Here is an 11,979-nt window from a genome sequence, read left to right on the forward strand (position 1 = left end):
ATGAAGCTCAAGTGAAGGGATTGCCTCTTGGTGGAAGAATCTCACTTTTCCCCTTTTTGGTGTTCTTGAAGATTCAACCCATTTACTATGGATTTGATCCATAAAAATGTTAGTGTTATCACTAAATTATGTTATATAATCATCCATGTGCCAAAACAACTTACCTTGAAGTGTATCCATAGTGGATGAGCTCCTCCTTCTCTCTAGAAATCAATTCCAAGTTGAAGAACTAATGTTTTCTCTTTCTAAACCCCTTGTTTCAGATCCTTTAAAATACCCCTTGAAGCACTGCATAGCCTCCTGTGCAGGCTACGCACAAAGGCTACGCAAGGTAGACTTTTATCCCCCTTCAGTTTGAAGCTGCTGGATTTGCCTACGCAGGGCTCGCGTAGCTGTTCTGTCACCCTTTAGTAACAAGGTCATAACTTCTTGTATGAATCTCCAGATGACAAATGGTTTGAATCATTAGAAACTAGACACATAGACCTTTCGTTTGATAGGTTATACACCATATAACTCTTCATATCTTGATAGTTATGCTCGTTTGCATTTAGGTCTTGTGCGAACTCACTTGAAACTTTACCCCATCGTATAATTTCCAACTTGACTTAGCCTTGGGGCTCTTCTTAGACCACACATCACTTATAATATTCCTCGTACACTTATTATCATATTCAATTGATATCCATCATATTAATAGTTCTCATCTGCACACAAAATAATATAATTAGCACACATCAACTTTCTAATTTCGCCAAAATGAGCTGAATTGTTCTACGGACTTCCAACTCCAATTCCGGTCATACGCCTAAGTACGAAATCATCATACGAAGATACTGGAATAATCAAAACTCTATTCCGGGGTCGTTTGCTCAAAAGTCAACTCTCCGGTCAGCTCTTTTCTTTTAAGCTTCTTAAATAAGAATTGTTCTTCCAATTTGATCCCGAATCATCCGAAAATCAAACTCGACCATACACGCAAGTCATAATACACATCACAAAGCTGCTTGGGACCTTAAGTCGCTGAACGAGATGCTAATTCATAAAATGACAAGTCGGGTCGTTACATTCTCCCCCTCTTAAACGTACGTTCGTCCTCGAACGCGCCAGGAATTATTCTGAGGACATTAAATTACTAAGTGTATTCTTACACACATACTTGCTGGTGATTCTACGCCACTGCAAATTTAACATGGTCCGACAACACCATCTCAGTTGCGATTATCTATTTTATCAACATTAAAAAAAATTTAAAACCAATTTCTTGCACTCCAAACATTTTTAAAAGGCCTCATTTTCACATCAACGCACGATATTAGTTTCAACCGGCTGTAGCAACTCGTGCCTACGCACACGTCATACGTATTCCTATAACCACGTCTCTGGTCATAATAGTTGTTCATTATTAATTCCAGCATCCTCAATTAACCTCATATTAATCAAACCCTCGTTTTAAATTTTTGCAATACTGACAGCAATTTAACTGAATTAACGAGCCACATTTAACACCACCTGAGCACTCACATCGTAGGGCTAAAACTTCCATATTTACAACACAATTATGGATAAATATGCACAGAATCACATAAAAGAATTATCAATTAAGTCTAACAGGCATGACTCCCTATTAGTACTATAGTACAAAATAAATTTCACAAAAGGAGAATTTAAACACATAAATTTTATCACAAGGACCTCATCCTTATATAACTTCCAAGCAGCTTGTATCCCGGTTTAAATATTTTACATCATATAAAAATGCGAGGATCTCGTCCTCAACTCTGAATCACAAGTACTTTGCATACTGTGCCAACTGAAATTTTCCATTTCTTTTCTTTCTTCTCTTTAATAAATTTCGTGAGACAAATTCACAATACATTATGAACCCCCATACTGGTAGGGCATGTAATTCATAAAATTGTAATCAATTACCCCGAAATTACATCAAAACCCACTATAGTGAGTCCAAAAAAAAAATCACTTTTGGACTCATAGCCCACAATAGTATATAAAACAAAAATGATAGACATGGGCTAACAACAGCAAATCTCCCAACAGGGATACACACGCGAGTGGTGTACAAATTACAAACTCGCCCTATATGGAGCATAATAGGAGGTCTCACCTCGATAATATGAACTGAAACACAATACGAATGAGGCTCCTCTATAACAAATCGAAATTATACCTTTACGACATTGTCTGGCGCAGTGGCCTCAGACCTACTGTATGAAACACATCAATGGGCCGGGTCTCCCCCTTTTGGGCGCCCTCTATTCGAATGAATACCTCGCTGTGACACATATATCCGGAGTCTGTGACAATCTCTCACCATGTGACTGGCATCTCCACACTCGAAGAAACCTTTCTGCTGACGTGGCTGTGGAAACTGTGCGGTACGGGTACTCTGAGACGCATGAGCATCTAAAACACCGTGCGGAGCTTGAAGTGCAAACTGAGTTGGCTGACCCACAAAACCTCTATCATGTCGTACCCTTCCTCCAAAATAAGGAACAGTAGGTCTCTCCGATTTGCAAAGCCTCTTGGCCTCCCTGTCCTCTCTCTCTTGACCTTGCATGTCCTCTCTTTCCTGACCCTGCCTGTCCTCTTTCTCCTGGTCCCACATGCCCTCTAATCGGCGGGCGATCCCCACCACCTACTGAAATGGAACATCTGACTCCAACTCCCGAGCCATGCTGAACCGGATATCACGTATAAGCCCCTTAATGAATCTACGAACTCGCTCTCTAACTGTAGCGACCAAAGCAGGTGCATGTCTGGCCAAATCATAGAATCTAACAGCATACTCTAACACTGACATAGTTCCCTGGCTCAGCTGCTCAAACTCCACGCGCCATGCATCCCGAAGGGACTGAGGAACAAAATCTCTCAGGAACAACTCCGAAAACTGAGCCCATGAAAGTGAAGCTGCATCGGCCGGGCTACCCAACTCATTCGCCCTCCACCACTGATATGCTGTTGCCTTAAGCTGGAACGTAGTAAAAGCAGCTCCACTCGTCTCCACAATACTCATAGTGCGGAGAATGCGGTGGCATTCCTCTAGAAAACCCTGTGCACCTTCTGAAGCCAAACCACTGAAAGTAGGAGGGTCATACTTTTTGAATCTTGCAAGTCTAAGTTGTTCTTCCTCAGATGTTGCGGCCCTATCCATGGGCTGAACTGGGACCACAGGTTCAGTCGCCATGACTCCTGGAACCTGACCAATGTGGACTCGCTGCTCTGGAGTACGGGCGGCGGGAGTCTGAGTCCCTCCCCCGATCTGTGAAGTAGCTGGTGCAATCGGAATCAACCCCGCCTGAGCCAATGTGCCAAACATGTTTAGGAACTGTGCTAAGGTCTCCTGAAATCTAGGGGTAACAATAGGCGCCTCTGGTACCTGTCCCCCAACTAGAGCTACAGGAGGTTCCTCGACTACTGCTCTAGTAGGTGCCCTAGCTGCGACACGTGCTCCTTTTCGGCCTCTGCCCCTAGCGACACCTTCTCCGAGGGCAGCGTCATCGGTAACTGCAGCTCGTGTCCTCACCATCTGTGAGAGAATATAATGATAAAAAACTTGAATACCGAGATCAATAAACTCGCACGATAGAAATGAAAGAAGTGAAATAGTCCTAATAGTTCCTTAGCCTCTCGAAGATAAGTACTGACGTCTCCGTACCGATCCGCATGAGTCTACTAAACTTGCTTATGACTCGTAGCACCTATGAACTTAGAGCTCTGGTACCAACTTTTCACGACCCAAATCTCTCTCCGTAGGATGTCGTGATGGCACCTAGTCTTAGGGACTAGGTAAGCCTAACATTTACTGAAATAATAACAATATTAATTAATGATGGACAAATGCGAAGTAGAAATCTCTATACAATACTTACAACCCCCAAAACCGGTAGTACAAGTCATAAGCTCTACTGAGTTACTAGAAATCCTATAATACAACTATTTTGAAGTAGAGATAAAACAGTGCAAGTACAATATCAGAAGGTGACTCTGAAGCCTGCGAACGCAACAACAGGTTTACCTTGAGTCTCCACAGTAAGATCCGTACAACTAGCTAGCAGTCAACTGACTCCAAATTTACCTACAAAAATGTGCAAAAGTGTAGTATGAGTACACCACAGTTGGTACCCAGTAAGTATTAATATTAACCTCGGTGAAGTAGTGATGAGGTACAATCAAGACACTTACTAGTCAAATAACCTGTGCAATATAGCATACAAAAATAATCGAAAATAAATAGCAGTGATAGCAACAATAATCAACTAGTGATATAAACAGAAAGGCAACAAGAGCACCATAATCATTACTCGGACGAATAAGAAACACAAGTACAACCAATTAAACAAGTCTTTCAAATATTAATCTTTCACATATAATTCTTTCGAATAAACACCCTCCAATTATATTTCGAATATACTCCCTTCAAATAAATTTATCATATTAAAACATAATAGTAATTTATTTTATTTAAATCAAATCAATCATCAAGAATAAGTACAAACCATAAATACAAATCCTCAAAAGTCTCGTACGAAAAAAAAACCAAAGCCAACACAACACTACAAGCAATACAAAATAGTTAATATTAAGTCAAATAATACATCACGGAAAACACATGAATTTATATATTACGGAAAAACAAAATAACCAAAGGCAAGTGAAACCATAGAGAAATATCAAGAAAAATGGCACTCTTGAGGTACCGCCTCGTAGTCCCAAATGATAAATAAATTTCAACAAACAACAATGCCCCCAGGCCATCACAAGTCATCACATATATATCTTAGACATAGCCCACCTTGTCTTGCCACGTGAGCCATAATAAAGTAAATGTCCGCCTTGTCTCAACCACATACGCAAGTCATAATGCACATCACAAAGCTGCTTGAGACCTTAAGTCGCTGAACGAGACGCTAATTCATAAAACGACAACTTGGGTCGTTATATAGTGTAACGACCCGACTGGTCATTTTGAGAATTTAAGTCCCATTCGGAGGCATAAGGCCCTGAACAGCTTTGTATTATGTGTATTGACTTGCGTGCGTGGTTGAATTCAATTACCGGATGATTCGGAGTGATTTGAGACACTTAGTCCCTAAAACGGAAGCTTAAGTCTTAGGATTTTGACCGTAGTTGGAAATGGGTGGAACGACTCTGGAATGGAGTTTCGTCAGTTTCGTTAGCTCCGTTGGGTGATTTTGGACTTAGAGGCGTGTCCGGATTGTGTTTTGGAGGTCTGTAGCTCATTTAGGCTTGAAATGGCGAAAGTTGAATTTTTGGAGATTTTGACCGGAAGTGCACTTTTTGATATCGGGGTCGGAATGTGATTCCAAGAGTTGGAACAGCTCCGTTATGTTATTTGGGACTTGCTTGCAAAATTTGACGTCATTCTGGGTTGGTTAGATTGGTTTCAGCTCGAGTTTTCGAAGTTGAAAGTTTTGGAAGTTCATAAGTTCGATTCGTGGTGCGATTTGTATTTTCGGCATTTTTTGATGTGGTTTGAGACCTCGAGCAAGTCCTTATTAGAGTGTGTAACTCTTTGGTATGCTTGGACTGGGTCTCGGGGGCCCCGGGTGTGTTTCGGACGAGTTTCAGATGTTTATTTTTTCATGGTTTTGAACAGGTCTGGTTCTGGTATTTTCGCACCTGCGATGCTTTGGAGTGCAGGTGCGGCTCTGCTTCTACGAGAGACTGGTCTCTTCTGCGGTCATGGTGGCCTGGAGGTTCTCTCACTTCTGCGGAGGCCGACACGCAGGTGCGAAGGCTGCTTTTGCGGTCAATCGGTCGCACCTGCGAAGAAACTCACTTCTGTGTTTCCCCCTTGCGCTTCTGTGGTGCCGCTGGTGCGGCTGTAAATCCGCAGATGCGATTCCAGGCCTGGCTAGCTAAGTTCGCAAATGTAGACTCTTTCTTGCAAATGCGTGTGCGCAGGTGCGCCTCCTTGTCCGCAGATGCGGAAATCCTGGCAGAATCATTTAATTCAAGGGTTTGGCCATTTTCTTCATATTTTGAGTTTTAGACTTCGGTTTTGGGAGATTCCTTGGGGGTGGGGTGGGGAGGGGGGGGGGGTTCAAGCAAAACGATTGGGTAAGTGTTCTTCACGTAGAATTTATTATATTCTATGATTTTATCTTTATTTTTATCATTTAATTTGTGTTTTGAGTTGAGAAAAATGGAGGTTTTTGAAGAAAATTTTCAAAATGAAAAATCATGATTTGAGGGATGAATTGGTATCGGAATTTGATAGTTTTAGTATGGTTGAACTCGTATCGGAATGGGTGTTCAGGTTTTATGAAATTTGTCGAGTTCCGAGGTGTGGACCCGGGGGTCGACTTTTGGGTCGATTTTTAGATTTTGTTAAAGATTGAGTCTTTATGATCCAAAATAGTTTCTTATGAGTTTTTATTGTGCTTTTAAGTTATTTTGGTTAGATTTGAGCCATCCAGAGGTTGTTTCACCCAAGAAATTCATTTTAGAGTATCGGTCTGTCTTCTTTGAGGTAAGTATCTTGCCTAACTTCGTGTGAGGGAACTACCCCTTAGGATTTGAGTCTTCTATGCTAATTGTAGTCCATGTATGCGAGGTGACGAGTACGTGCTTGGACTTATTTGTGGAAAATTTCCCTTTTTGGGTTCTTAGGTCCTTGTATTCGCTGAGTATGCAATTGTTCTCATTATGAATGCGTTTCTTAATTACTAGTTTCACTTCTACCTTCTTTAATTAGAATTAATTGCTTCATGATCCGCTTTTGTTGCTTATTTGAGTCATATGTACCCTAACTAAAATTGTTATATCTTCTATTGCCATGTTGTCTTTTCCCTAATTGTTTATCTTCATTTGAAGTTATAATTATCTCTTCTGTAATTGTTCATCCTTAATTGAGGCTATGATTTTGTTTATACTGCTTATCCTTAATTGAAGTTATTGTGTCTTTTTCGTACTTGCCCAACCTTAAAAGAAGTTTAGATATCCTATATCTTAGTTGACTTATCCTTATTGGAATTATTGACTCGTGATATCTCCCTCATTGTTGAACTGTACTTTGTGAGACCGTTGTTACATATTATTTTCTCCCTTGTTGAGTTGTTCTTATTGTGACTAGCATTCTCTATTATGACTACTCCTTGTGAATTAGTTCCTCTGTTCCTTTAAGTTCTGGAATTTCTGAGTTGATTTATTTGTCGTACCCATGTATTAGTGTTATTGTTGCTGTTGTACGTGTTGTTGTGATGCACAAGGTTTCTGTCGTGCGGTTGTTATTGTGATGCACAAGGTTTTTGCTGAGCGGGTGTTGTTATGGGGTTGCACGAGGTTTCTGCCGTGCTATTTTTACTATTGATATTTGCACACGCGGTGTGACAAGGCGGTATATATATATATATGTGTGGGTGGGGGAGGGGGTGCGCATATGGCGAGACAAGGTGGGAACATTGTTATGCACGTGTGGCGAGACAAGGCGGGTACTTACTATATTATTGCACACGTGGCAAAACAAGGTGGGCTATGTTAGGGATTGATTTGTGATGGCCTGGGGGCATTATTAATGTTGATATTTGTGTAGTAGTACACTTAACTGTGCGAGCTTTATCTTGTGAAAGTTATGAGAAAATATTCTACGTGTTGTCCGTAGTTTTCCTTATGCTCACTAGCTGGTATGAACTATGTTACAACACTTGCACAAGCATACACATAGTTAAGCACTCTTATCGGATAAGAGGTTTTCTTGATATTGTTGAGTATAAATGCACACCCTTGATTACTTGCCTTCTATGTGAGAATGGCGCTATTTGGCACGCGAGTCGTCAGTGCGGTTATGAGGTATAAAGAGGGCACAAGATGCCAAGTGTTAGGGTTCAGGTATTGGGACCCGTGAGTTATGATTTGTCCGAGGTTCGGTACCTCGTGGAGTTTATTGACTAAAACCCGGTGTGAAAGCTGTCATATTGTTGAGTTGTTACTTGTCCTTTCTTTATCTGTGATTATCGGACTTAGGCTGTTTTTCTGTTCTTTCTTCTATGTCATTATTATGGTGTTCCACTGATAGTTGTTGTTTTCCTTCCTTATTTCAATTACCATTTTAGTTGCCACTTCGCGTAGTCTTTATGTAGATATCACACTATGTTATTTCTATACTTATACTTGTTCAGGTCATTTAGTCTAGTAGGTGTCTTGACTGTTCCTCGTCACTACTCCACTGAGGTTAGTCTTGATACTTGCTGGGTACCGCCGTGGTGTACTCATACTACACTTCTGCACATTTATGTGCAGATCCAGGTACTTCGAAGTCAGTTGATCATTAGCTAGCTGTGCGGACTGTTGCTGTGGAGACTCGAGGTAAACCTATTGCTGCGTTCGCAGGCTTCGGAGTCACCTTCCTATTTTGTATTCACACTGTTTTACCTATTTCCAAATAGTTGCATTTAGAAATTTGTAGCAAATTCTGTAGAGCTTATGACTTGTACTACCGGTTTTGGAAATTGTAAATTTTATAGAGATTTCCATTTCAAAAATTGTTAGATGTTATTTAATTATTGTTGTTATTTAGTAAATGTTAGGCTTACCTAGTCCCTAAGACTAGGTGCCATCACGATACCCAACGGAGGGAAATATTGGGTCGTGACACATAGAATTTGGTATTTTTGGAATTTGATCAAGAAATTGGACATGGAATTTGGGTTGCTCTGATGGTAAGCACCCTCCACTTCCAACCAAGAGATTGTGAGTTCGAGTCACCCCAAGAGCAAGGTGGGGAGTTCTTGGAGGGAAGGATGCCGAGGGCCATTTGGAAACCACCTCTCTACCCCAGGGTAGGGGTAAGGTCTGCGTACACACTACCCTCCCCAGACCCCACTAGTGGGACTATACTGGGTTGTTGTTGTACTGTTTTACCTATTTCCAAACAGTTGCATTTAGAAATTTGTAGCAAATTCTGTAGAGCTTATGACTTGTACTATCGGTTTTGGGAATTGTAAATTTTATAGAGATTTCCATTTCAAAAATTGTTAGATGTTATTTAATTATTGTTGTTATTTAGTAAATGTTAGGCTTACCTAGTCCCTAAGACTAGGTGCCATCATGATACCCAACAGAGGGAAAAATTGGATCGTGACACATAGAATTTGGTATTTTTGGAATTTGATCAAGAAATTGGACATGGAATTTGGAATAAGTTACATATTTGAGTTCGTAAGGTTATGGGTAAAGTTTATCTTCGAAAAGTTTTGGAATCCGAGCACATGGGCCCGAGAGTTGACTTTATCGACCTTTCGAGCGAAGTTGGAAATTGTTTAAAATGATTAATTATGGGTATTAGAATATATTTTGATGTGTTTGCACATTTGTTGAATAGTTTTGGATCGACGGGCATTGGTTTGAGGTGTTAGAGAGGCTTTGGAGTAGGTTATGGAACTTCGGAGCGAGGTAAGCCTCCTGTCTAACACTGTGAGGGGAAAACTATCCCTAGGTGATAATTATTGCTATGTGCAACTAGTTGTGGGTGCTACGTACGTACGAGGTGACAAGAGTCCGTACGTAGCTAAAGCATGTTATGTCCGGGTAGACATAGGATTTTATCCTGTGATATTTGAATTAATTGAACTCATTCTACTGGCTTAACTGATTAAAGTTATAGCTGAATTTTAATTAGAAATGAACGTAAGTAAAATAGATCAAGCCTTAACACCTTGAATTTTGGGCAAGTTATTTAAGAAATGGTAAATATTATATTCAATTTATGCCCATGTGCTGTACTGTAGACACGTGTCTCGTAATTCGGGGACTTCCTTACCTTTCCTGTGGAATGGGCCGAACGCCTCGGCAGTATATAGATTCATCTATGGTTCATGCCGCTTGACGCTCGGCAGTGTACACATTATTCTAGATAGGGCCGAACGACCTCAGCAGAATCGTGTGTTATATATCTAGTAGCCCGAATATTCACGAGCAAATATCTCTACTGATGCCCGGCATTTATATGGTACTCCTTATTTATTTGATAATGACAATCGACATTTTATGAGTTGTTAAGGTAGAATACACGATTTAGAAATTCTTTCTTTAAAAGAAGTAATTGGAAGATTATATAACTTACAGATTTACCCCATCATTGCCGTATGCTTCATATATGCTCATGTTTTATTACATTGTTTTATTGAACCTTTAGTATGTGTCGACGTTGATCCCTCGTCACTACTTCTCCGGGGTTAGGCTAGATACTTATTGGGTATGAGTTTATTTACGTACTCATGTTGCACTTCTGCACTAAATGTGCAGGATCTGACAGGTTCATTGATGATCACCTTGGCGCGTAGGCACACCTGTTGAGGAGATTTCACGTGAGGTTCATTCTTGGCTACGCATCACAGTCCACCGATTCTCCATTGTATTATTTATTTTATTTTGTCTTATTACATTCGGGACAGATGTTGTATTATTATTGCACTCTTTAGAAAATGCTCATGCACTTGTGACGCCGTGTTTTGGGGGTTCCTACGGGTTGTTCGTTATTATAGTTATGTAAACTCTATTTCATACGATTTAATTAAGGAAAATTATGATTTAAAATACTTAAATGAGTAAATTAATTGATAATTCACTGTTGGTTCCTACGGGTTGTTCGTTATTGTAGTTGTGTAAACTCTATTTCATACGATTTAATTAAGGAAAATTATGATTCCAAATACTTGAATGATTAAATTAATTGATAAATCATTGTTGGCTTGCCTGACAGCGGTGTTAGGCGCCATCACGACCTTTAGCGGATTTTGTGTCGTGACACTAAATATCGCACTATATTTACAACAATTTATTTTCTTACACGAATAACTATATGTTGCACTTTCAAGAGAGATATCAATATCGACAATAACAGTTCTGGTTATGGTAGAGCAACCAAAGCATTAGAAGGAAACTTACACCAAAAAACATCGTCTATAAAGAAGTATTCCGTAAGATACCATCACATTAGATACCTTTAAACTACAATACATAATTTTCTACTTAACATGACTAAAATTGATCATTTGTGTAAGTTCTGATTATGTCTTTTAATTTTGAATTCACGTATTATGCTAATATAACAATATTTTTCGGCATTTAGATGATTATTGTATTATTATATATAAAAATTTTCTCATTAATTAAATTTTATTGTTCCTTCATATAAATAAATGTTTAAACTATCATGTACCGTTATTAACGTGCAACGCTCGTTTATACATATTAGTATTATTATAAAATTATGAATTTAATGTTGATTGACCAAAATTTTATTATAATATTGAACTATTTTTCTAAATATGTTGGATAAAATTATAATATTTATAACTTTTCAAATATTTAGGAATTTGAATTCAATTAGAATTTTATATTCGTGGAAATGTTTTTGCTACTATCTTTTAGCCACTCAAATGAATTTCCATACGGATTGAAAAAGAAAGAATTTGACTTTAATTCGTTGGGATAGCAACTTTAATTTATTAGTTTTAAGAGACTTTTTTTTTCAATTGAGACTAACGTGAAGTACTAATACACAAAACAGAAAAATAAGTATTAAAAAACTTTTTAGTTCTAAATAGTTTATGAAATACGCGCTTTGCGCGTGTACCCTTATAAATAAATAAATAATTATATAAAATTATTAAATAATATATTTGATTTACTGATGAATATTGATCTTATTTACTTTCAATATATGAAGAATTCTCACTCATAAAAGTCCTCATATATCTATTTCTGATTTTTGAGAACTTATGTGGGAATATTGACACGATCCAAAATCCAACTAGTCATGATGGCACCTAACTCAACCCGCTAGGCAAGCCAATTAACAACAATCCAATTCCAATGATATTTAATAAGACAGTTAAGTAAAGAAATTATCTGAATCTTATACATTTTCCAAAGACTGGTAGTACAAATCATGAGCTTCTAAGAATAGAGTTTACAAAGCTGAAATGAAGTAAA

The 11,979-nt window shown here is 38.8% G+C and overlaps 1 protein-coding gene across 1 annotated transcript; it reads right to left on the reverse strand.

The window, feature by feature from the left end:
- Nucleotides 1–2,656: 2,656 nt before the first annotated feature.
- On the reverse strand, nucleotides 2,657–3,205 carry LOC138895416 (uncharacterized). The gene has a single exon (XM_070180101.1). The coding sequence runs from the start codon at nucleotides 3,203–3,205 to the stop codon at nucleotides 2,657–2,659; it is 549 nt and encodes a 182-aa protein (XP_070036202.1).
- Nucleotides 3,206–11,979: the final 8,774 nt, after the last annotated feature.

This window comes from Nicotiana tomentosiformis, chromosome 7 (genome assembly GCF_000390325.3).
Source record: "Nicotiana tomentosiformis chromosome 7, ASM39032v3, whole genome shotgun sequence".
NCBI classification, from domain to species: Eukaryota; Viridiplantae; Streptophyta; class Magnoliopsida; order Solanales; family Solanaceae; genus Nicotiana; species Nicotiana tomentosiformis.